The sequence below is a fragment of the Hevea brasiliensis genome, chromosome 9 (assembly GCF_030052815.1).
Source record: "Hevea brasiliensis isolate MT/VB/25A 57/8 chromosome 9, ASM3005281v1, whole genome shotgun sequence".
NCBI classification, from domain to species: domain Eukaryota; kingdom Viridiplantae; phylum Streptophyta; class Magnoliopsida; order Malpighiales; family Euphorbiaceae; genus Hevea; species Hevea brasiliensis.
This window is the reverse complement of record NC_079501.1, coordinates 86,847,477-86,875,079: the sequence shown is the minus strand read 5'-3', so window position 1 is coordinate 86,875,079 and position 27,603 is coordinate 86,847,477. Positions and strand designations below refer to the sequence as shown.

Here is a 27,603-nt window from a genome sequence, read left to right as displayed (position 1 = left end):
ATGTCCTAATCTAGCATGAAGTATAGCAAAATCTAAAGTTTAAGCGAATTGAACAATGAAAATTCTCTTTATTAATACTCAAATTAGAGAAATTTGGTATTTCTGAGTTCAAAGTAAGGGAATCAAGCAAATGTTTTGCTTTTGAATGATAAAGCGAATGGTGGATGAAAGAAAACTAGACTTATCGAATGTAAAATCCTTCATGCTCTTTCCCAATGGCTACCATGCTTTAGTCTTACGGTCTGAAATAGCCAACAGAAAAGGTAAAGCAGTGAGGTAAATTTGTGGTTTTAAGAAGCTTGGTAACCAAAAGTAAATTCAATTTAAATGAAGGAACTAAGAGCACCTTTGTATAGAAAGGTTATTATGCAAGTAAGCGATTACTGTTTGGTTAATTTCAGTAACTTGGACATTAGGTAAACAAATGGATATTGGTGTGTGAGTGAAAGCAAGGTTATGTAACAAATGTGGATTTGGTGTCATATAATCTGAAGCTCCAGTATCAATAATCCAAGATTCTGATCCTACCATTCCAGCATAACAAACCAATTTGGGATTGAATTTACCAGCAAAACTTGTGGAACTCATCATGGACTGATGGTCTGAAGGAATATGCGACATTCATGGCTATGGACTTCCCTTTGGCCATTCTTTGCATTTCCATTTGTAAACTCTCCAGCTTATACTAAGATCTTCATATTTGCTCATCTCAGTAAAAAAACCTTTATCCCAAGGCGAATCAGAAACAAAATGGTCAGCAGATTGCACTTTACTTTCAACTTGTGCAACTATTTTGTTCTGTTGATGTGAACTCTGATTCTTGTTGTTAGCTTTAAACCACTCCGGATACCCAATCAATTTGAAACAACCAGCCCTAGTGTGCCCATCCAAATTGCAGTAATTACAATGACCTTTTCTAGGATCATACTTCTTAAAATCTTTTCGAGTTCCTTGTGATTTCACAACTAGAGCTGTTGCATCTACAGTTTTAGCAATATTCAATTGAACCTCTCTAGGGGTTACAATCCTCAAAACCATAGAATAGGCTTTGATTACACTTGGTAAGGGATCATGAAGGCGGATTTGGCTTCTTACCTGATCCTAGGCACCATTAAGCCCCATAAGAAATTGCATCAACTTATCACAGTTATGCACCTCTGTTGAAATCTTCACAGATCCACATGTACATGATGGAATTGCTCTAATATTTTCCAGTTCATCCCAAAATTCCTTCAATTTTGTATAATAACTGGCAATGGATAATCCTTCTTGCATCAGTAACGCTATCCTTCTCTTGATCTGATATATCATTGGCCCGTTACTCCCACCGAACCTCTCTGAAATTTCATCCCACAGCTCCTTCGAGGACGTCGCATAGAGAAATACCCCAACCAGATCCTTTGCAATAGAGTTCCACAACCAGGATGCGACCATGCAGTCACACCTCTTCCATCTTTCAAAACCCTCAGATCCTTCCTCTGGAGCTTCAATTTTGGCATTAACAAAACCTAATTTGTTTTTGGCACCAAGAACAATCTTCATTGCCCTACTTCACGATCTGTAATTCTTCCCTGTTAATTTCGCTGAAACAAGGACCATCCTTGGGTGATCCGAGCTTTGCAATGCAAATTGATCATCAATTGTTTCATGATTCTTTAATGATTCCTTGAAGAAATTCATAATGCTTTGATCTCTTGCTGCATTACTCTCCTTCATCTTCAAATTTCACTTTCAATGGCTAACAGAAACAAGCAATCGATTCTACAAGCTACTGTACCCACTCTGATACCTTATGAACTTTGATATCCAAACAGAGAATTGAAAGAGAAACTGTATTTCTCATTATCTTGAATGAACTGTACAAGAGTTTATATACAGAACAAATCTTATAGGAGAAGCTAACTAGAGTCAACAAAATACTGTTCACATAAGCTGTCAATCAACATAAAAGATGCTAACAATAACTTAACTACTCTTTTGATGGGAACAAACAAACTCTCAATTATACCAATAGATAGCAACATGGAGTTTGAGTTCATGATGGACTCCGAGTTTAGCAGAATGCTTGCTGCTGCTACAGTATATACCAAGCCTTTAAGTAGAGGAGCAGTTTTTCCTTAGGGGAGAGGAAATAACCACTGCCACTTTTTTTTTTTTTTTCTTTTCATACTTTCCTTATATAGCTAGTTCACCACTTAAAACCCTTGTCACATGTCACCTTCTGATTAGCTCTAAGTTTAATTGACCTAATCACATTGTGCTAAGTATCAAACCTATATTTAATCTTGATTTTGATCATCTTACATGATTAAAAGACATATGGTAAGCTTATATACAGTGCCATGTGTCACAATCTCATGGTGCCATATGTCACCCTGTGAAATGACCAAAATACCAATGTGTCTTAATTTTGAGTTCTCAACCCAAAATAATTATTTCTCTTCTTCTAATCAATTTATATTAAATATAAATAAATTAATTAATCTTTATTAATTAATTTCTCATTAATTAAATTCATATTTAAATACTTTTAAATATAAATTTAACTTATATTATACATCCAATAACCTAGATTTGATTTCAAGCCATGTTAGGGACTTTGCAATCTAATTGCAAACCAAACCTATTTAATTAATCAATTAAACTCTTTAATTAATTAATTAATTAAATCATATTTAATTTAGTGATTACTTGTGTATGTGTGACTTACTAGGCTCATCACTAATTGGCAATGAGACATGATATCAACTCTTAATATCATCAGAACTCTTTCTTACCATAAATGATTTCTCTAAATCATTTTATGCACTTCATAGACCAGGGTTAACGCTTAACATAGCACGCCATGACCACCCAATCAGTAATAAGGTTTACCTTAAATGAACCTATAATCATATATTACCATGCACTAGAATCTCTCTGTTACAAAATCTCAATTCGAGCTGGAGTCATGGTTTATGTCAAACCCCATTTGCTATGAATATTATGTTCTCTTTTAATTCCAGTTCTTGATTAAAAGATTTTCTCATCAGAAACTCTTTTCTGAATAAATCTATCGGTCCTGGTCAGGAACTTGAAATATTAAGAACAATTAAATGAACATAGGATTTTATCCCTATTTACTTAGAGGAACAGATTCCATCTTGATCAACACCTACCTCCATATATAACTAGTAGGAGCCAACACATGCCCATATACCCATATACAGTACAAGTATGAAAGCAGTATCAAGCTCAAACCACCTATATACAAGATAACTGTGCTATCTCAGGTCTAAAGATTATACGCACTGATATGATTTATGACAATGCATTGACAAGAGTAAACTCCATGTGCTTGTCATAAATGTCACTGATTCGACCTACTTATCATGTATAAGTGTCTATCATGTTTGTTATATGGCATGAGACTCACCATTCCATCTTATTTACATCTCATATAAATAACTTAGGAACAAATATGATTACAATTTTTCTGGATAAGTCATGTCCTTATTGTGAAGTATCCTCGATTGTGAACCTATTTATGATACTTTGTGCTAGAAATACTATCACTCATATTCTTAACAACTTAAGAATAGAATTTCTAACAAAATATCAATGGACCTTTTCTATTACACATAAATATATTATGTAAACGGAAAAGTGAAAATGCCTTTTTATTAATAAAAACATGTACAAGATACATACTAAATGATATCCTCTAGGGCATACTACTAATAATCTCCCACTAGCATTAGAGCCATTCATTACATTATCTTAGACCCATCTTCTCAAGATGTCGGTTAGACCCATCTTCTCAAGATGTCGGTCTAACTGAGCTTGTGGCATAGGCTTAATGAATGGATCAGCTGGATTTTCAACTGATGCTATTTTCTGTATGGCTACATCACCTCGCCCAACTATTTATCTGATAATGTGGTAGCGCCTTTTTATGTGTTTGGATTTCTAGTGAGACCGGGGTTCCTTAAGTACACAATGGTCTCACTTAAGTACCACCTCCTTAGACAGCATTTCCTAGACATGCACTTTATACAATCCTAATAGAATCAAACCACTGGTAAGTACCGTCTTCCCATAACACTACCAAGATACTAAGGATTTATGTAATGAAGGCATAGATAGACAGGAGTCGCCACCCGGGTAATAACTGGGAAATATTCACTGTTTCTTTCGAGGGTCATGGATGGCAACTTACTCCTTGCAGAGTTTCCACAACCGTCATTACCATAGCCCAATGTCTAGGTTCGGGATAGTGGGTACGTAAGGGGAAGGTGTTAGGCACCCCTTACGCCTAGTTTAACCTCGTTAATTCGAGTGCCAGTCCTCTACTAATGTTTCTAAAAGTCTTGTTTATTATTTCTTTATTAAACTTCATCCTAAAAAATGCAATTCTAATCTTACACACGCAAATAATTTACAAAAGGGTTATGTTTACACACAATTTTCATGCACAAGTAATTCCTATCTGTGGGGTTGCTAATTATTTAAATGATATTTACCAGATGACTAAAATTAATTTATTATTGAGAATTTAATTTACAAACAGATTTAATTTCAAATAACCCTATGTTTCTATTTAACCTAATTAATTAATTTTTACCAAGTTACCCTAAGGATAATTGAACTAAATTAATTATGTACATGTGTAATTTATTCTAATATCACATAAGGCCCAAACAATCACAATCTAATAAAGGTTTCTAACATGCAAACTTATTTTACAATTACCAAGTGTTAGATTAAATTTATTTTACATGTCAATGTTAGTTTAATTTAGATTAAATTTATTTTACATGTCAATGTTAGTTTAATTTACAAACAAGATTAATTTTAATTTATAAAGTATTTATTTAAATTAATTACATGCAAAAGTCAGTTAAATTAAAAACAAAGTTAATTTTAATTTACCAAATAAAAATTCTATTATTACTACAATTTCATGCCAATGGTTATTCGAAGAGTTTAGAGCTACTTACCTATTGGTAAATGTAATTGCCATTGGGGTAAGCTACCCTTAAAAAAAGGTCTTCTCTTCTAGTATGACAATGATATCCCTGGCTTACTCCTGTTTAGCTCCACATAAGCTCCACGTAAATGCCCTCTTTGGTACTTACCTTAAGGCTACTTACCAACTTTTTTTGTAATAAAAAAATAAAGAAACTAAAGAAAATAAAAGAAATAAAGAAAATATTAATAACAATTTACATTGGATTCTAACTCTAGTCTCCTAAAGGGTTAAGATTCCTAATTAGTTACAACTACCTAATGGTCTAAGTCTTCTAACATGTTCCAAACACTTCATAACACTTCTTGAATTAAAAGAACACAGAAAAATAGATCAAATATCAATTAAAACCCAAGAAAATATAAGAACATGCATAAATATACAATTTCCAAATTCTGGTAGATTAACGGTAGCAAGAAATCCGATTTTTTAAAAATAGTTAGACATGCCTAAAAATCATAAAAAAATTATAGAAGGCAGCCTACATATCATACAAGATCATAAAATTTATAAATCAAACAAAACCCTAGCCGAATGGTCTGCATAAATCGTAACTTTTCTAAGTGACAGAATCACACTACTTTTTTGTAAAATTCATAACTCATTAACCTCAACAGATATGTATGCAAAACCAATTGGAAAAGATTCATAAGATTCTGAAATTAATTTTAGATACTAGATTTACACAAAATTATTAAGAAACAATGGAGGTATGGGCTCCACAAATCGGGTATCCTGCAAATCGGATTTTACAGGAATCCTAACTTCAAATAGCCATAACTTACAAAATATTAAAATTTTTTTAGTGATTCTTGAGCCTAAAATTAATAGAATTTCGTTTAGAATATGAATATAATTTTTACAAATTTTTTACAGATTCAGAAAATAACGAAAAATAATAAAAATACAAGAGACAGAAACTAAACATGTGCAGAGTTGTGTATCCCCTCAAATTAAACATGATTACATGATCTATATGAACATATAAAATAAATTAAAAACAAGGAACATAGAATTAAACATTACATTACATAGATCTTGAAAAGAAAATAAAAGAACTAACATTTAAGAAATATCACTAGAAAGAAAAAAGAACTAAAAGAATTTTAGCTATTCCTCTCTTTAATTTTTTTCTTTTTTTTATTTTTTTATTTTTTGTCTTCTCCTCCCCCTCTTTTTTTTTTTTTTTTAATTTTTTGTCAGTGGGGTATTTATAGGATTTTGGGAGAGAGGTGTGATAAGGTTTGGAGTCCTAAGGTGATAAAGTTCAGATAACTTAAACAACTGGAATTGAGGAATTTGAGTGAGACTGTGAAATGGGTGAGGTGTTCCAACCAATAAGAAGAGAGGGAAAGAGGGTGGCACCAATAGGGAGTGAGAAAGAGAGTGGAGCCAAAGGGGAAGAGAGAGTTTGTATAGGAGAGGGATAGAGAAAAAAATATTTTCTTATTTTAATTTTCAAAAAAATAAATTAAATGGATTCTATTTAAAATTCCTAACTAGGCTTTTTTAGGCCCATGGCGCCCAATTAAATTCAATTAGGTCCATTTAAGAACTACCCATATTAAATTTAAATAAAACAAAATTTTATTTAAATTAAATTAATTTTCCAAAAAACATATTATTATATTTTTTTTCAAGATCATGCCACGAAATTAATAATTCAGTTCTATGCCTTCAATTATATTTTACAGTCATTCAATTTTTCATCATCAGGTTTTCCACGGCCTCAATACACATACTCATCACAAAATAAGGGTCTACACACACAAAAAAAAAATGTTAATAAGTGCCGTGAGGCATGCAACCGGACTTGCAATCGCTTTAAGTAGCTTTTTTTGCTAGCACAGCCATGCCCCGTGCTTCAACTGTCTTTCTCTGCAGGTGGAATATTTGTGTCTATAAATAAAATTATCTTCTTCTAGTTTTGTTATATTCGTATCAGAACTGCATACGTGAAATCTTTGGCTTTGAGGTAGTACTCTTCATTTTTCTTTTTTATAAAAGGAAGTGTCATTTAATCAATAAAATAGTCATAGTATATAGTTATAATTAATAATATTGATATCAAAAATTATTGTTCAATAAAATAAGACAAATCTCTTAAAATATTATCTAGATCTCTTCTGCATTACTTTCTGAATTATTTCGATCTCTCATCATTTATTTTGATATAGTTGTCCATCACAGTTATCATAATATTTTGACAGATCATGTTTATTCGGCAAAATTGATTAACAATAATTCAAAACTACTAGACAATTTTTCATAGAAAATCTTAAAAAAAATCATAAAGGGAAATAAGATAATTATATGTAGAAATCAATTCCACATTAAAAACAAAACAGCAAAACTTTACAAAATGAGAGAAATAAAAGAAAATGCAAATCTGTCAAGTATGAATTTGAGTTTATTAATAATAAATAAATGAAAAAGAATAAGCACCATTGCTAATTAATAGTAAAAATTTCAAATTTAAAGAGTCTATAAAGGAAAAAAATAAAGAAAAGGAGAGAGTCATTAATTTTATTTTCTTTCTTTGAATTACTGCAAATTCATTAAATTTATCAAAATCAATATATATATATATATATATATATTTTTTTTTTCACTGGATTTTTATGTAGTTTCGATCCCACAGGGGGTGTTGGGGGGGGAGGGGGGCCCGGGGGAGAGAGTAAATGGCAATTATCCCTTTGGTTTCTCTTTTTTTATCTCTGTTTTCTTTTTCTCTTATGACTATTTTGACTTGGAATTGCAGAGGTGCAACCAGTGCCAGCGTTAATTGATCTCTTAAGTTATATATCTAGAGACCCAATCCGGCAGTTGTCATTATTTTTGAACCTCGAATCAGTGGTGTGATGGCTAACCGAGTGATTAAAAATACTAGGTCTTCTTTCTCTCAACGTGTGGAGGCATCAGGAGGAATCTAGGTTTTGTGGAAAAAGGGCTGGTCAGTGCAAGTGCTGGCTCATCACAGACAGTATATTCATATGAAAATTTATGAAGCCAATAGTTTTCTCATGAATTTTACTATGGTGTACAGTTGCCCGAGTGCTTTTATTAGGGCTCTTTTGTGGCCATCTTTAAATAGTGTGGCTTCTAATGTTGTTGGTCCGTGGGCTCTTATGGGGGACTGGAACGCTCTCCTTAGGGCTGAAGATAAGAAAGGAGGCTCTCCTAATCGTTTGAGTCTCTATCGTTTATTTTTCAGCAGTAGATACTAACTTCCAGTTTGATGAAGATTCCTTTCAGGGGGTCCTTTTTTCACTTGGACTCCGGGTAGAATGATGGAGCGTTTGGATTGGACTATTGGTAATGGGGATTGGAGACCCAATTACCCTGATGGTTATGTACTGCACTTACCTAAGATGCTTTGGCCTCTACTTTTATTGCCTAATGGTGTTCGACATTTGCAATTCCAGGATCATCTGTTTCGCTTCCAGGCTACCTGGATGACGCAAGATAAATTCAGGGATATGGTCCGTAATAACTGGAGGCCAAACTCCTCTTTTATGTCAGCAGTGAGCCATTTTACAAACAGGCTGAAAGTTTGGAATAGGTCTGTCTTTAGGAACATTTTTCATCGTAAAAATTGTATTTTGAGTCACCTGAGTGGTGTTCAAAGAAGTCTGAACTATGGACCGACGTCATTCCTGGTGGAGAAAGATTTAATGCAGGAGGTAGAGGTTCTCTCTCATCAGGAGAAACTGGTATGGTACCAGAAGTCTCTGAGTGAATTTATTAAATGGGGAGATCGCAACACCTGCTATTTTCACCTTAAGACAATTAATCAAGGGCAACAAAATTGGATTCTTCATCTTAAGAAAGCTAAAAGTATTTGGGTGCATGATCAAGCGGAATTACGAAATATGGCTATGAAGTTTTAGAAACGTCTCTATTCTAAGGATGCGGCAGTGGCACCAGCTTATCCTATTAAGGGTTGTTTTTCTAATCTAGGTGAGGATGCTCTAATTGGATTAAGTTCGCCACTTTCTTCAGTTGAGGTTCACAAGGCTCTTTTTGGCATGCAACCTTGGAAGGCCCCTGGATTGGATGGTTTTCATACAAGTTTCCATCAACGGTATTGGAATATTATCAGTGATGCTATATGTTCAGAAGTGTGTCGGGTTATTGGTGGGGTTGATATTGATAGTGGTATGGCTTACTTTGCACAATTTGATTCCCAAAGTCCCTCATTCGGACTCTCCGTCCCAGTTTCATCCCATTAGCCTTCTTTGTGGCTGATAAGATAATCACTAAGGTCCTGGCTAATCGGTTGAAAGTCATCTTGCCTTGTTTGATGAGCCTGACTCAGACAGGTTTTATTGCAAGACAACATATTACTAACAATATAGTTATTGCTTATTTCAAAAAAAAAAAAAAAAAACAATGTAGTTATTGCTCAGGAATTAATTCATCATATGAGAGCGAAGACTGGGAGGAGAGATTCTATGGCAATTAAAGTGGAATTGGAAAAGCCTATGATCGTCTTCGGTGGGACTTTTTAAGAGAGTCTTTGATGGAGGCTGGGCTTCCGATATCCTTTTTTAGTTGTATTATGAAGTGCACTACCTCCTGTTCAATGCGGATTCTATTGAATGGGGGTATGACTAAAGCTTTTAGCCCATCTAGAGGTGTGAGATAGGGCGACCCATTATCGCCATATCTGTTTGTTTTCTGCATGGAAAGGTTGGCTCGTGGTATTCAGCAAGCGATGGATAATGGTTGCTGGAAGCCCTTAAAGTTGTGTCGAAATGGTCCTCTTCTTTCACATTTATTTTTTGCGAACGATCTCATTCTTTTCGCTAAGCCTCTTCGAAACAAGCTACAGTTATTCAGGGGGTGCTTGATGAATTTTGTAAATGTTCGAGGCAAAAGGTGAATGTATCTAAAACTAAAGTCTATTTTTCAAAGAATGTTACAATTCAAACCAGAAGGATTTTAGGGGAATTACTAGGCTTCTCAATTTCTAGTGACCTTGGGACTTATTTGGAATTGGGAGTTCCTTTACTTCACTTACAAGTGTGTCGAGCCACTTATCAATATGTTCTTGATCGGGTTCAGAAACGATTGTCTGGGTGGAATGCATCTCATTTATCTTTGGCTGGTCGAATTACTTTAGCACAGTCTGCTTTAACTGCCATGCTGACATTTACTATGCAAACTGTGAAACTTTCGTCTTATATTTGAGATGAAATTGAGAAGGCTTGCCCAAAATTTGTTGGGGGTTCGCTGGATGGTAATAGAAAGATTGCCTTAGTTCCATGGCAGGATGTTCAGAAGCCAAAGGATGAAGGTGGTTTGGGTATTAGAGATATTCATCTTCTCAACCAATCCTTTATTTTAAAAATGTGTTGGGGTTTGGTTTCAAATCCAGAGTCTTTCTGGGTTCGTGTTCTTCGCTCCAAATACAAAGTTAGTCATGATTTGGTTCCAGATGAATTAGGAAGACGAAGTGGTTCTATGTTGAGCCGTGCAATGCATGACAGTTGTGAATGAATACACAAAATCTTGCAAGCTATTTTTATCTGTGCTATAATGGTGTCTGATGGTTTAAGGCCTTCTGATGTGTTATACCGGCTTAGTTCACAAAGAAAAATATTATATGGTAATTAAACTTATGATGCGATGTCTATATTTCGTCTGAATTTAGTCAATTACTTTGTAAATAGTTTAATAAAACTATATATAGTTTTTAAAATGGATTTGCGTAGATATTTCATGAGATTTTTTGTTGTAATTTTTGCTTTATGAATTTAGTGCAACCGAGGCTTGTTGGTACGGTTCCTTGACACCAAGTTTTAACAGTGGATACGTTGTAGATGGTGTTCATACTGTTTAAAATATGGGGCTAGTTGTGGTGCTGTTTTCATGTTTGATGAAATTTATTAATTCTAATTTTGATTAATTCCTACATTTAATTACTTATCTTCTTCAAATTTTTATTTAATTTGATTCGGTTTTGGTCTAAAACTTGCAGCACCAAAGTCACTACAAATCTCAATCACAATAACCAGACATATTTTGTTCTTTGTTGCAGGGCCGTCATGGCCATAGCCAACCACAATATGGGCAAAGATATTTTAAAACTTCACAAAAATGTAAATAAACTAAAAAATTAAAAAAATATATATTAAAACACGAAGAAACAATAAGAAATTAAATAAAATTCTTTTCCTAATTCTTTAATTGGAATCTAAAATTTTACAAAAATTTAATTCAATATAATTGATTTCCTTTTTATTAATTATTTGATTGGAATGAGAGAATTCAATTATTTTTAATATTTTTAAAAAATTTATTTTCCAAAAAATATAAGTCAAGTATGATTGAGTGAAAATTCATTTAAATTCTTTTTTTCTTTTTAATTTAAGAGGGGAAATGATGGTATGAATTTATTTTAATTTAAAATGAAATTTCATAAAAAAAAACTAAAATCAGAAATTGATGTAACTTAAAAAAAAAAAAAAAAAATCATCGCTTCATATATAATAATTATGAAAAAATATTACATACTTTCAATATGATAGACTTTTAATTTATAAAATGAAAATTATTTTCAAAATTTATTTTATTTTAAATTTTAAATTATTATAAATGGTATATTATAAAATTAATAGAAAATTATATATAAAAAATTAAATTATGAATATGTAAAATAAGAACAATAACGTGTAACACACTTTACAAAATAATTAATATATTATAAATAGATGGATTGTAATATTAGAATTATAATTATATTTAAATTATATAAAAATAATTATAAGAGAATTCATATATAAGTAGGATAATCGCTAACAGTAAATCAGTAATTATAATAAAATTAAAATTTTAATTTATATTAAGTAGTATTTATAATTTTTATTCGTATATAAATTAATCATCTCATTTGAACATATATGATATTTTTATTTTATATAAAAGAAATTAATATCTTCTCTTTAAAACGTTAAAAAAATTGGATGTAAAGAATGGGAGGTTTCAAAGTTTGAGATTGACTCACAGGAGGTTTTCTTTGCGATTGTTTCCTTTGATGATAATTGGTCTGAGCATGGCACAGTCATAAAGGATTGCAGGGCATTGTTACAGCAGGATTTTAATCTGTCCTTGCAGTGGGTAATGGCAGAGCTCATTGCTTGGCTAGAGCTGCACTGTCTCATGCGAGCAAGCACCAGCTGCAATGTTGTTCCAAGTTTTCTTGCTTCTGTGTTACAAGCTGATTAATGATTAATAAAGCTCTGATTTTCCCTAAAAAAAAAATTTAATAGCCAAAGCCTATCAGGTAAAGAGAACTCAAAATGATTTTAACAAAAAAAAAATACATACGTTGATTTCTTAATCTGTAATAGCAATTTCGCCTCATTCTTTCTCCCCATTAGAATCATTCAATTCGTCGGATTCAGAATCAAAATCCACACTTTGAGATTTCCGCCTAACTTCTGCCATCAATTCGTCATCCTTATCTCTAATCCCTGCCAATTTCCTCTTCAGTATAGCTTCAAATATTTCTGAACTCAAAAAATTTACATTTTAAACGAAATGATATTTTATTAAGCGACAAAGCCAAATGCGCCCAAAATAAGACGTGAAAACAAAACATCAACTCGAGTAAAATTTTATTTGAGATTTAATTTGTGTATGTGCTTAATGTAAAAAAAAAATATATATATATATATTTATCGTTAAATAGACACACACGAGAGTATAGAAAAATATATACTTAAATAATTGTATTTATGCTATAAAAGATTAAGGATTTATTAATGATTATATCTATCAAGGTTGGTTTAGGAGATGAAAAAAATATTCATTCAATTTGAAATTTATCCTAAGCTTTCATCCGAATGCAAGTGCAATGGAGTCCTTCCAAATGTATGTGAAAATGAATAATGCAAGATTTTCTATTGGACATACAGTCAATTTATCTATAAACCCATTTTTTCTATGTTAAAAAAAAAAAAAAAAGAAAAAGAAAAGGAAGTTTAACATATGGAAGGAAAAACAAAATCAATGCAAAAATGTGATTTCGTTTTCATTTTATTGGGAGGGATGGGATTTGAGATTAACTAAGCTTGAAGAAAACTTTGATGTTCTTTACCAACTCCTTGTTTTAACAACATTATTTAAAGATTTTCTTATTTTAATTATAAAATATAAAATATAAAAAAAATAAAATTTAATTAAATGACTGCTTATTATTAATTAATCCATGTTTGATTTATATTAAAGACTAATAAATTATCACTCGACTAATAATTCAACGATTAATTTTAGAATGTCAATTTTAAATTTTGATATATATTTTTCATTTTTTAAATATATATATATATATATATTTAATTTATATATATCCTTAATGATATTATTTTTCCACTTGAATGACTATATTTGCATATTTAATTAACGACACTTCAAGAAATATTGTTCAAATGTATATAAAAATGTATACAAAGAAAGCCAAAGGTACAAAGAAGCCACTGAAGTATAATTAAAATGATTAAGTCCTTAAAAAAAGTTTTGTTAAATTAAACTTTCAAAATTTTTAAATCAAACATTTAGACCCAAAGTTAACAGAGATTATGTTCTGTTAACCTGATGAGGATCATCATGGAGCACCACCACTTTTCAAAGGGGCAATCACTAGGGCGAGAGCTAAGCAACTTCAAAGCATGCTCATAGACCATAAAAGGATTTTCGGCTTAGGAGGGGAGCTGCATAAGGGAGGCCTAGCTTGCTTGCTCCAAGAATCTAAGTGGATCACCATGTGCCAAGCTGGAGCTTCCATTGCCACGTCACCAGCCACATCAGATTCCATTGCCATGTCACTAGCCACGTCACCAGCCACTTTGGACATGCCTCATGCCACCCTGGAGTCCACTTGGCAGCCACCTAGGTGTTTGTAGGGTTCACGCCATGTGGAGGGAGCTCATTGGTTCATTTAATTAAAGAGAGCTATTTTTTGACTAAGTAGGCCCCAATATTCTGCCACAAAGAGAGATTTATTGTTGCCACCTTTTGCCTTTTTGCAATTAATGCTGCTGCCATCTTTTGTCTTTATAATTAATACACTTACTATTCTTATTAGGATAGCCAACATGGCACAATTAATTGTAACTTTTGTCTTAACAATTTTAGCTTGTGTTTCTATAACCCTAGGTTTATAAGGAAGAAAAAACCATCTTCTTCCTTTAGTTTTTCATTGCTGCTGTAGATGAGAGCCTCCCTTAGAGAGAGTTTGAGTTTTTCTTTCTTGCTAGTTTCTGGAAGAACTAGAACTTAGGCAACTTGATCACTTGCCTATTTTACTTGATGATCAATGTAATCTCCCACAAGTTGGGTTATTGTGTTGACACTTGATCTGTTCCTCTTTGAAATATATATTCTGGTGCTTCTTTTTCCATAGAGATTGCATCTTATTTTGTTCAAAGAAAACTTGTTTTGGTGTTGATGATCCTTGGGTTCCATTAGAGGTCTGCATCCTTAGGCAATGTTCATTTGGGTGCTTATCATATTGGTATCAGAGCATTAGGGCATCAAATCAAGTAAGTATCCTTCAATCTTTATATTCCTTAAGTTGATTTTTCTGTTTGGTTTAAGCTTCTAAGGCATTCTGCCAAAGAAGACATTTCTAGGGTTTTTGTTTTTCTTTATCTTCCATGCTTTTCATTTCTGTTTCTAATACTTGCTGCTGAAATCTTCATCTAGGGTTTTAGAGAAATTTCTTTAAATCTGTTTTTTATTCCAGTTTTGTCTTAGGGTTTAATCTATATTCCAGCTTATACCATCTTTGTGCTAGCTAATTTCTTTGAACTCTTGCATAATATCAAGCATGTTGAGCCTACTGCAGTAATTTTGATTTATGAGAGATTGATGAATTGATGACTGAAATTGGGAATTGACATGATTAGTAACTGATAGCAGTGCAATTTTGATGATATATCTACTGCACTATTGGAGTTTGTGATGTTTGTGCTGGAAATTGTGATTTCTTACCATTGTTGAATCGGGGGAAATTATAGAAACGTGGGGTTAAAGTTTGAATTTGGTTTTGAAATTTCACCAGAATCATTTGGGTATAATTATTGTGCTTCATACCAAATTTGGGGTGAAAATACCACTGTTTGCCTATTGAACCAAATTTTGCGGAGAAACTGGACTATTTTTAGTTCACATATCAAACCAGCCCAGAAAACTCTGAAAATTTACAGGCTTTTTATACCTCATTTCACAAGTTTTTGTGTCAATTTTCGGAGTTGTTTGACATTGTTTGCCTAGCAAACCAAAATTTTGCGGCAGACCTGATCAAATTTAGTTCGCATAAGAAACCAATCCAGAAAACTTTGAAAATTTATAGGCTATTTATACCCCATTTTAGTAGTTCCCATGTCAATTTTGGAGGTCGTTTGACACTGTTCTCTTACTGAATCAAAATTTTGCGGCAGACTTGATCAAATTTAGTTTACATAGTAAACCCCCTCAGAAGCTCCTGAAATTTTACCAGCAGTTAGTCCGTATTGGGTTTCTAGTGTGTACCAAATTTCAGATCAAAATATAGTCGTTTGTGTGGTGAACCAAAATTGGAGCATATTTTTGGTAAATTATGTGAACTGCTGGTATCTGTGCTACATTGATTATGAAATTTGATATTTGAGCTTGATATCATTTCATTAGGTTGTCTTCATTCCAGTTTACTAACTCTTCATTTGGTGTCTATATCTTATTTTGACCCCACTGTCACATTGCTTGTTCTTGTGTCACGTCTTGTTCCTTGTCGTTCTTGATCATTTTGTTTAAAATTTGTGAGTTTTTGAATTGCCATTGGTATCTTAGTTCCAAGGGAACCAAGCAAGAAGAAGTGAGTGGTAAAAGGCTTGAGGGTGTGAGTGCATTAGAGGGTAAAAGCCATCTGTTTGTGTGAAACACCTAGAGAGGGTTAGCCATTTCCTACTAACTTGTTTTCTTGCAGCTCAAAATCATGTCAAATGAAACTGGTAGTAGTGGGGAGAGAGTCCTAGTTGATGAAGCTATGTATAGGGACGCCGTGGCTGCACAATTTGAGAGGTTGACCTTGGGCATGAATACATTGAGGGATGACATGAATAGGATTTTGGAGGAGATGAGAAGGGATAGGGAAGAGAGAGCAAGGGGTAGAGATGATGCTAGGGACAGAAGGCAAGAAGTGAGAAATATAGGGGAACCAAGAGTGGAGAACCTTGAGGGTGAAGTGCATGTTGAGGAAGAGTTTGAGGAAGAGATAGAAGAAGAATTTGAGGTTGGTAACTACAACTATGGTGGTAGGGGTTATAGACCACCTAGGGGCAGGGGAGCTAGAGGTAGAAGAGGAGGTAGGTTGCCTAGATTTGGGGAGTATAGATATGGTGATTATAGATATGGAGGCCCAGAAGAGAGGGTAGACTCTAATGTGGGTAGTATTAAGATGAAAATTCCTCCCTTTCATGGGAAGGAGAATCCAGATGCTTATATGGAATGGGAAAGGCAAGTTGAGCTAATTTTTGAGTGTCATAACTATAGTGAAGAAAAGAAGGTGAAGCTTGCAGCCGTAGAGTTTAAGGAGTATGCTATAGTGTGGTGGGACCAGTTGATGGTTAGGAGAAGGACTTTAGGTCTTAGACCCATTGCTTTTTGGGGGGCTATGAAAGAAGCAATGAGGGAGAGATTTGTTCCCCAACACTACTTTAGGGAATTCCACCAAAGGTTGCAAAGGATGACACAAGGAGGGAATTGTGTAGAGGAATACTATAAGGCAATGGAGATAGCCTTAGCAAGGGCACAATTAGATGAACCTCCAGAGGCTACTATGGCACGTTTCCTAGCTGGTCTTAACATGGAGATTGCACATGTTGTTGAGTTGCACTCTTACACTAATTTGACTGAGTTGGTGCACATAACCATTAAAATAAAAAAACAATTGAAGATGAAGAGAGCTTTGAAGTATGGTAGTGGTGTCCATTCAGCTCCAAAGGCCCCTTGGAAACCAAATGTAGATAAGACTTCTAAGGGTGAGAAAGAAATTCCGAAGTTTAGGAAAGAAGAGTGGAAGGGGAAAGAAAAGGTAGAAAGTAAAGATAAGGAGAAGTGGGGTACTGCCACTACTAGGACTAGAGATGTGAAGTGTTTCAAGTGTTTGGGATACGGGCATTATGCTTCCCAATATTCTAACAAGAGAGTTATGGTGATTAGGGAAGATGGGGAGGTAGAGAGTGAGGAAGAAAATGAGGTCGAACCTTTGATGTTAGTTGAGGGGAATGAAAATGAAGAGGATGTGCACGTTGAAGAGCCATCCAATGGGTATGACTTTGCATTGGTTACCATGAGGACCTTGAGTGCTCAACCTATTGTGGGTAGTGATGAGTTGCAAAGGGAAAACATCTTTCATGCTAGGTGTGTGGTGAAGGAAAAGTTGTGTATCATGATTATAGATGGGGGTAGTTGTTGCAATGTGGCTAGTTCCTTACTTGCTGAGAAATTAGGATTGCCTAACCTTAAGCATCCTAAACCTTATGGGTTACAATGGCTAAATGATTGCAACAAAGTGAAGGTAACTAAGCAAGTAGTGGTACCTTTCACTATAGGGAGCTACCATGATGAGGTCTTATGTGATGTAGTGCCCATGATAGCTACACATATCTTGCTAGGTAAGCCTTGGCAGTATGACAGGTATGTGATTCATGATGGGAGGAAAAATCATTACAATTTAAAGAAAGATGGCCGCACACATGCCTTGGTGCCCTTGTCGCCATCACAAGCACATGAGGACCAAATGAGAATATTGAGGGCTATTGAGGAGAGAAAAGAGAGTTGGAGAGAAAAATTAAGAAAAGCCGAGCACAAGAGTGAAGAAAGTAAAGAAAAGAGTGATGGGAAAGAGAAAAAGAAAGAAGTAAAAGAAAAGAAAGTGAGTGTAATGGAAAAGGGAGAGGGCTCGGGACAAAAGGAGAGAAGAGAGAAAAAGATGAGCTTGTATGTTGGGGGAAGGGAGTTGAGAGGAGCTTTGAGGGGTGGGATGCCATTGTGCATTCTCATGTATAGGGAGAATTATTTAAATGTTTCTGACCTTGACCCCAATCTTCCTTCTTCTGTTGTGTCTCTTTTGCAGGAATACCAGGATGTGTTTCCGGATGAGATACCTTCGGATTTACCACCTATTAGGGGTATTGAACACCAAATAGATTTTATTCCTGGTGCTCAAATTCCTAATAGACCAGCCTATAGGAGTAGTCCAGCTAAGACTAAGGAGCTTCAGAGGCAAGTAGATGAGCTTTTGGCTAAGGGACATGTCCGTGAGAGCATGAGTCCTTGTGCAGTTTCTGTTTTGCTTGTGCCAAAGAAGGATGGAACATATAGGATGTGCGTGGATTGTAAAGCTGTGAATAAAATCACTGTAAAGTATCGCCACCCTATTCCTAGATTGGATGATTTGTTGGATGAATTGCATGGTTCTTATTTTTTTACTAAGATTGATTTGAAGAGCGGTTACCATCAAATTAGAATGAGAGTTGGTGATGAATGGAAAACTGCCTTCAAAACAAAACATGGCTTATATGAGTGGCTAGTGATGCCTTTTGGTCTCTCTAATGCCCCTAGTACTTTCATGAGGCTTATGAATCATGTTTTGAGAGCTTTTATTGGACAGTTTGTTGTTGTCTACTTTGATGATATTCTTGTCTATAGCAAAAACATTGATGATCATTTGCATCATTTGAAACTTGGGTTTGAAGTGTTGAGAAAAGAAAAATTATATGCAAATGTGAAAAAGTGTTCCTTTTGCTTAGAAAGAATTGTGTTTTTGGGATTTGTTGTGAGTAGCAAAGGTGTTGAAGTAGATGATGAAAAGGTAAAGGCAATTAGAGATTGGCCAACACCTAAAAATGCATCTGAAGTTACGAGCTTTCATGGATTAACAAGTTTTTATAAGAGATTTGTACCTAACTTTAGTACATTGGCTGCTCCATTAAATGAACTTGTCAAAAAGAATGTGACATTTGTTTGGGGTAAAGAACATGAACATGCATTTGCCATGCTTAAAAAGAAATTGTGTTATGCACCTTTATTAATTTTGCCTAATTTTGACAAGACATTTGAGATTGAATGTGATGCATCAGGAGTAGGGATTGGAGCTGTTCTCATGCAAGAGAAACGTCCAATTGCTTACTTTAGTGAAAAGTTGCATGGTGCCACATTGAATTATTCTACATATGACAAAAAATTGTATGCATTAGTTAGGGCATTAAAAACATGGCAACATTATCTATGGCCTAAGGAATTTGTCATACATTCTGATCATGAGTCTTTGAAGTATATCAAAAGCCAACATAAGTTGAGTAGGAGACATGCTATGTAACACCCCCGTTTGCATAGCCTGGTATATTTCACTGTTCCGGTGACTGGTGTCGGTCCGGACAATTAAGAGGATTAGAACCACACTTAAGACAACTAGAGAAGCCATAAACACAAATAATTAGTAATTGTCAATTAGTTAAGTATAAATAAGAAAAACAAAACATAAGAAGTTAAACGAGCCGAGAGTCACAGCAATGGGTGACCTTCTCGGGAACGACTGCGAAGTCGATTTAAACTCAAATTTCGAACCGTAAAATGTGACGCCGCAGTCCTTAGGACCATTACAAACACAGTGGAAAACAGAAAATCACGGAAAAAGGTTGTTAAGCCAATCAAATAATTAGGTCAGGGAGCCGGAAGAAATATTGAATTATTTGCAAACCGGGTTAAACCGGCGAGAGGCAATTTGGTCAATTGACCCCGAGAGCTGACTCCTGACCTAACTGTCAAATAAAATCGGAGAAAAGAAAATTTCGGAGTCGGGAATTAAATTAAAGAACTAATAGAAAAATAAAAAAAAATAAGAGAAAATGAAAAAGGTGTAGGGAGATGACATCATGCATGATACCATAAAGAATATAATTAATATATTTAATTAATTAGATATTTTGGTCTTCCATAAGAAAAAAAAAGAGAGAAAAGAAAGAAAAAAAAAAGAGATTATCTTCTTCATTGCCATCCAACTCTCTCTTTCATCTCTCCCTCACTTCATCCTCCATGAAAGCTCACCTTTGAGCTTGAAAAAAAACAAAAATCTCACCATAGAAAATTACTCTACCATGGTTAAAGCTTGTTTTGGCAACTAGAAGAGGTGATTGAAGAATAAAAAAAGAAGATAGGAGGAGAAATAAGAAGAGGAAAAAGACACCTAAAAAGGTTAGTAAGCAAACTTGACAATTTTATTTGATTTCTACATTTTTAATTTATTGAACTTGTAAATAAACTTTAAATAAAAGAAAAATTTGTTGAGGGACCATGAGTGAATTTCGGCCAGCATGTGTATGGGGCTATATTTGCATGGTTTGATAGGTTTAAAAGTGTATGTGATCTTGTTTGAGATGAAGAAACATGTATATAGGCATTGAATCAATCAAATGTAAAGAATTAGTGTGGTTAGGGTTTGACACCTAGGGTTTAGAGGCAAAAATATGGAGAAATGGTAAAATGATGTATTTGATCTAGTTTGAAGTGAGAAATGGTTATTTGTGACCAAATGAAGTGTGTTGGAATGGTTGGAGTTAATGCCAAATTCGGATTGAGTGTGGTCATGCTGCTGGCAGCATGACCAAGTTACCTTTGAGAGACCAAAAATGAAATTTTACAAGTCCAATTGGTATGAGACCAATTGGGAATGAAAATAGACACTAAATGACACAATTTTCATTTAGGAAGCATGCCCAAAAAATGACCAATGTAACAGTGCAACCTTAGACACAAAAACTGAAAATTTATCAAATTTGCCTAAAAAACTTAGAATTTGAATAAACAACCAAAACCAATAAATTTAGTGACCAAAATGTGGTATGTGGGTAAAGTTGAAATTTCCATACCTATTAAGCCTTAGAAAGTCAATAATTTGACTTGAATAGTGTAGTAAATAGTAACCCCGAAACACAAAATTTCAAGAACGTCGAGTTTAGCACGTTAGAGCTAGGTAAAAGTGAAGTTAAATTTATTTTTGAATTTATGCTAAGTTATGGTACTGAAACATCAGAAATTGTGTGTTTCAGTTGAAAAGAATACCGGGAAAGAACCCGAGGAACCGAGTCAAGGCCAAGAGGCGACTCGCTTGAGGTTTGTGCACAACATCACTATGCTTTAAAATTCATTGATAAAGTGAATGAAATATGTATTTTACTTTTGCTTTGAATTGTTGAAAGTTTATTTGTGACATTATTTATAATGTTTTGATTTAAATTGTGAAAGTTATTGTGCATATTTGAAATAGCAATGTTTAGCAAATTGTTAAGATAAGTTTTGAAACTACAGTGTCATGATCATATATTTGAACACCTCACTAGCATGACTAGTGGGGGTAATTAATTTCGAATTTTGATTCCTTCTCTGGAGAAGTATTGAGGTGTGCCAGTAGAAGAGGATTTGAATGGATATCCATATATTTGAGCTAGCTAGCCTTGTGATGTGATTCTCCTTAGCCTCTGGCTATTGAGATTATATTTGTTTCGAATGGCATGATCTAACTGTGGGTTTTATGAAATGTGTTTGATACTTCGAAATGAAATTGTTTGGAATAAAATCTCATAATTCATGTTTTGTGTTTAACTCGCATGCTCAGTTCAATTTTTGAATAAATGTAATTTAAATGATGCATAAAGAATATTTTAGTATGTTGTGCACTACTGAGTCCTAGTACTCAGCAATAGCTGTTATTGCTGTCGCAGATTTAGAGACTAGAGGAGAAGCAGATTGAGCTACTGAGGATAGGGGAGCTACCTGCTTGAAGTTATCGGGTATAATTTATACCCTAACTGTAAATATTCATTTTGATGTATGCATTGCACATAAATGTATGGATATGTAAAAATGGGACTTGAGCAGCTTGTATAAAATTTGTATAAAGTTGTAATAAATTTTAGTTTGAATTTTTCTGATGTAAATTTTTAGTATGATATATATATAAATTGTTTATCTTTAATGAATGAAATTGATTGACAATATTTTGTTGATTATTGAATTTTTGAAAAATGAGAATGATGATTATTGAATTTGAAACTTGAGAAATTGGTTGAGATTGATTGTAAATTTGAAGAAGTGGTTGAGAAAATTATTGGAAGCGTTTTTTTTTTCAGGTATTTGAAGAACTATTTTCTCAAAATACAGACGGAACTCTGTCAAAATTTTTATAAAATTTGCGGAAAAATAAAATGGGCCAAAAATATTAACTAGTTTTATTTTTAACTAAATGTTTTAAATACCTATTAGAAAATGCTCACCACTTGTTAAAAATAAGAAAATTGTTTTAAAATCCCTTGTAGGGTACTTAATGAGTTATCGGTAGGTGAAGTTCGGTAGTTCATTAGGTATTCTACGGGATCATGTTATGCCTTACAGAGGGGTAAAGTGTGACATGCTAAATGGGTAGAATTTATAGTGTTTTCCTTATGTTGTGAAATATAAGCAGGGTAAAGAGAATGTGGTAGCTGATGCACTCTCCCGCAGGTATAATCTTCTTACTACTCTTGATTCTAAATTATTGGGATTTGAGTATGTTAAAGAATTATATGAGCATGATGATGACTTTGCTGCCATATTCCATGCATGTGAGAAATCTGCATTCCAAAAGTACTTTAGGCATGATGGATATTTGTTTAAAGAAAATAGATTGTGTGTGCCTAAAAGTTCTTTAAAGAAAATATAATAGGGTTATGCATTCATCTAGTGGATACTCTCCTTTTGAGCTTGTTTATGGCTTTAATCCACTTACTCCCTTGGATTTGTTACCATTGCCTATTGATCATGTTGCTTCTTTGGATGGTGAGAAAAAAGCTGAAATGGTTAAAAAAATGCATGAACAAGCTAGGTTGCATCTAGAAAAGAAAAATGAGTAATATGCATCTCATGCTAATAAGGGGCGAAAGCCTATGATTTTTGAACCTGGTGACTTGGTATGGATCCATTTAAGAAAGGAAAGGTTTCCTAACCAAAGGAAATCTAAGTTGCATCCTAGAAGTGATGGCCCTTTTCAAGTGCTTGAAAGAATTAACAATAATGCTTATAAGATAGAATTGCCTAGTGATTATGGTGTTAGTAATACTTTTAATGTAACTGATCTTACTCCTTTCCTTGGTGCAGAGTCAAATTCGAGGATGAATTCTTTTCAAGTGGGAGAGGATGATGAGGATCATCATGGAGCACCACCACTTTTCAAAGGGGCAATCACTAGGGCGAGAGCTAAGCAACTTCAAAGCATGCTCATGGACCATAAAAGGATTTTCGGCTTAGGAGGGGAGCTGCATAAGGGAGGCCTAGCTTGCTTGCTCCAAGAATCTAAGTGGATCACCATGTGCCAAGCTGGAGCTTCCATTGCCACGTCACCAGCCACGTCAGATTCCATTGCCACGTCACTAGCCACGTCACCAGCCACTTTGGACATGCCTCATGCCACCCTGGAGTCCACTTGGCAGCCACCTAGGTGTTTGTAGGGTTCACGCCACGTGGAGGGAGCTCATTGGTTCATTTGAATTAAAGAGAGCTACTTTTTGACCAAGTGGGCCCCAATATTCTGCCACAAAGAGGGATTAATTGCTGCCACCTTTTGCCCTTTTGCAATTAATGCTGCTGCCATCTTTTGTCTTTATAATTAATACACTTACTATTCTTGTTAGGATAGCCAACATGGCACAATTAATTGTAACTTTTGTCTTAACAATTTTAGCTTGTGTTTCTATAACCCTAGGTTTATAATGAAGAGAATACCATCTTCTTCCTTCAGTTTTTCATTGCTGCTGTAGATGAGAGCCTCCCTTAGAGAGAGTTTGAGTTTTTCTTTCTTGCTAGTTTCTGGAAGAACTAGAACTTAGGCAACTTGATCACTTGCCTATTTTACTTGATGATCAATGTAATCTCCCACAAGTTGGGTTATTGTGTTGACACTTGATCTGTTCCTCTTTGAAATATATATTCTGGTGCTTCTTTTTCCATAGAGATTGTATCTTATTTTGTTCAAAGAAAACTTGTTTTGGTGTTGATGATCCTTGGGTTCCATTAGAGGTCTGCATCCTTAGGCAATGTTCATTTGGGTGCTTATCATAACCTCAACTGTATAGACCCACCAATTCCACTCCATAAAACAAAGTTTTGTTTTTGCATTTCATCAAACAACTTGTGCTCAAACTCAATCCCATCACACAAGCAATCACATTTAACTCGGCAATAGCTTATATATATATATATATATATATATATATATATATATATATATATATATATACCATCCTATTCTAACGTCCACTTGCACCTCTGGGCTTTGAGATCATGTTTTGATCTCAAATGATATAATGGAGAAGAGAAAAAATTCATTTCTACATGATCATAGCATATAGTGAAGGAGTAATTCAGACATATGCATGGGAAAAAAAATGTTTAATGCAACATTTGAGAAGTCAAAAATGTGGATAGCATTTAAGTAGACCCCAAGTTACAGTTTAGATCAAAATCTTACATGCAGCTATGGATCTTCATTGCCAATTTATCTCATCACATAAATGCAGTAAAAGAAGGAATAAAAAAAAAATTATCAAAGGTACCTTCATATCCAATACACACACTTATCACAATTAAAATTTACCTGTAACAATCTGTGTATATGTTTCAGTTGCATTCTTTCTATTTACATCAATGAATTATCATAATTTCTTTCACTAGCCATATAAGAGGTCCAATTAGACAATCAGCAAAACCTCTAATGACTTCATTTTTTTTTACTCAGATTTAGGTCCTTCAAGTGACAAATCAAAAGAATGATAATTGGATACATCAAATCGATCATATATGAGTAAAATTCTGATCAGAACCTCTATGCTAGTAACTCTTGCACCAGCCACCAGGAGATGCTTGCCAAAATCTTTTATGCATCGAAGTAATCATCAGGGACAAAGAACTTCAATCCAATGGCGTGAGCAAATTTTATGTCAGCGTCACTATTATCATTAATTCTCCCTATTGCATCCTCAATATAGAATGATTTCTCATTCATATCTATTGAAATGCCAATTAAAATGTTTCTCCATTGTCCACCACTTCCAGGTTTAGGCTTGCTAAATGGATCTTCCATGTTACCATGAGAACGCTTCTTCCACCATGGAACACATGCAACTCAGCACAAATAATTTCATTATTTAATATTTTATAAATAAAATCTGTTAATTTTAATTTTTATTTAATTTTAACTTTTTAATTAATATATTTAAATAAAAAATGATATATGTAAAACAAACATATTTTTATACTCAATTTAATCTCAATTTAGTTCAAAAATAAAGAAAATTAAGAAATTAAACTTCTTAATTTTTAGATTTAAATTAAGAAATCAAAAAAAATTTACTCTCAAAATTAAAAATTTAAATTTCTTGAGTTTTTATTTAAATCAAAAAATAAAGAAATTTAATCTATAAATTTTAATTTTTAGATTAAATTGACATTAAATTAAAACTTTGAGCTAATTTGAACAAAAAAATTAAAAAAAAAATAAATTAAACTTTCCCGATGAATATAAGGCTAAATTGAACATTTGCCATAAAACTTTGGTCTTTTTCAGCATTATATTACCCTGTTACATGCCTCCATCAAAAGTCTAAAATGTTGTATTTATATTTGTCTGCTTTCTAATTGCATTTCCCATTCTATAATTTATTTTTTTATTATTTTTTTAAAACTTAAACGATAATTTAAGTCGTAAAGCATGTGCCTTCTTACTATCCTGCTCCACTTAGAGTAAAGGAATTCACCTACGGAACATCCCTTGTGAATTGACAGAGGAAGAAACTCATCAACTTCTTACTCATATAGCTAACAACTCAAGCAATCCTCGCTCTTTTCTCCATCGGCTAATCTACTTAGCTTGAATACGAACTCGAACAGGGATATTCTATTAAGTTTAAGGGATTCACCCTTCGACTCGTGCTTCTTTACCAACCCTTACTCTTTCTTTTCACCAGCGCTTAAGACAAGCAGAAAGGGAGGGACGGGATTGAGCAAGCTGGTTAAGGGAAAAAGGCACAGAAGGAGATATTTACAAGAAGAAGCTAACAGTCCTTTCTTCAATACCAGGGCCAGATGATTGTGTACCCGCGGCTAATCGTCCCTTGCTTATCTGCAGAACAAGTCAGCAAAGGCGCACTTCTGCCTAAATTTGAACCTTTTTCTCTTCCACTTCATCTTCAACAGCTTATTTTACATGGTGGTCTAGCAGAATTGCCTAAACTGGCTTCCCTCCATGAAAAACCTAACTACTCTAGTACTATGTTTTTCTGATTTCTTGGAGAACCAATCTTTTCTTCAATTCTTTCACAAATTAAAACATGTTGAACTTTGAAAAGCCTCCAAGGCAAAGCTCATTCATAAAGAGTTTTGCGAAGCAAGTGGATTTCTCGAGCTAGAAAATTTGCTTCAGATGATCTAGTAGAAAGGACCGAGATTGTAAATGGAGCTTTCCCAAGGCGTCTTCAATTTTATAATTGTCTTAATTTGAGGTTTCTACCTTAAGGTTTATGGAACATTTCCATAATTCAAGAGTTGTACTTTACTTATTTGCATGGAGACCTTGCCTAGGAAATTGCCTGGTGAAGAAAATTACAAGATGAAGCACATTTCAAAATTTCATTGGAACAGGCAAATTTCCTGAGGAAGTGACCGGAAGAAGCAAGATTTATGACATTTATAATTATTTATAGAACTCCAAAATTATTTTAGCCAATAACAATACATACCTTGATTTCTATAATTGCAATTTTGCATCAATTTTTATCGCCATCAGAATCATTCAATTCATCGGAATCAGAATCAAAATTCTCACTTGGAGATTTCCACCTAACTTCTTCCACAATTCGTAGTCCTCATCTTTAATCCCTCCCAATTTCCTCTTCAATATGGCTTCAACTATTGAAGGAATCGCCTCTTCATCCCCCTCGCAGTACTTCTCTATCCGCCTCTTTAGCTCTGCAACCATATCACATCACACAAATTTTAATCCCCCATATGTATTTTCCACCATTTTCCCACCAGCCAAACAGAAACCAACTAGAACCACAAGCTTTTAATTCCATTTTCTTTACCTTGGTTACTCACGCCATCAACGTCCTCAACTCCACCATGTTGCTTCTGGGTCAGAGTGAAATTTTCTTTATGAGATAAATCAGAATCAGACGAGTAGAATCTGAGCGTAGAAAGAGTCCAAGAAACAAATATAGATGATGATGAGATAGGATTTGTTATGGATTTTAGAGGATCGAGAAGATGGTTGGGAATATGTAGTGAGACATTTCTGAGAACAGCTCTGTTCATGGCTGGTGCTAGCATTTTCGTTTATCTACCCAAGGATTGAACTTTGAAGGTTGGAGTGTAATAGAGATGAATCTGATTTAGTGGATAAGGAAAAAACCTGAAGCCCAACTCAGTTATCAAAAGATTGGGCTTCAATATATAGATTGAGACATCTAACTCATTCAAGTCCATGAATGTGTTATTCACTTCTCTTTCTCTTTAGACCT

The 27,603-nt window shown here is 34.0% G+C and overlaps 1 protein-coding gene across 7 annotated transcripts; it reads right to left on the bottom strand.

The window, feature by feature from the left end:
- Positions 1–618: 618 nt before the first annotated feature.
- On the bottom strand, positions 619–27,485 carry LOC110659689 (uncharacterized). 7 transcript variants are annotated; one of them, XR_009151414.1, is made up of 5 exons: positions 27,169–27,474; positions 26,824–27,052; positions 12,341–12,486; positions 12,018–12,218; positions 619–1,856 (listed from the first exon to the last, which is right to left on the bottom strand). XR_009151414.1 is itself a non-coding variant. In XM_058153887.1 (3 exons), the coding sequence occupies exons 1-2, from the start codon at positions 27,410–27,412 to the stop codon at positions 26,877–26,879; spliced, it is 420 nt and encodes a 139-aa protein (XP_058009870.1). In that variant the 5' UTR covers positions 27,413–27,470; the 3' UTR covers positions 24,630–25,187; positions 26,824–26,876. The 7 variants fall into 7 exon arrangements, 1 of the variants encoding a protein (XP_058009870.1); XR_009151413.1 differs by lacking the exon at positions 619–1,856 and adding an exon at positions 6,175–6,886 and having other exon boundaries at positions 12,018–12,262; positions 27,169–27,475; XR_009151416.1 differs by lacking the exon at positions 619–1,856 and adding an exon at positions 6,175–6,886 and having other exon boundaries at positions 12,018–12,230; positions 27,169–27,475.
- Positions 27,486–27,603: the final 118 nt, after the last annotated feature.

Bases quoted from the DNA above. Each gene is read 5' to 3' on its own strand.
- LOC110659689 (XM_058153887.1), bottom strand. From the start codon at position 27,412: ATGCTAGCACCAGCCATGAACAGAGCTGTTCTCAGAAATGTCTCACTA. The intron at 27,053-27,168 runs GTAAAGAAAATG...ATATGGTTGCAG, and splicing joins TGATGGCGTGAGTAACCAAG to AGCTAAAGAGGCGGATAGAG.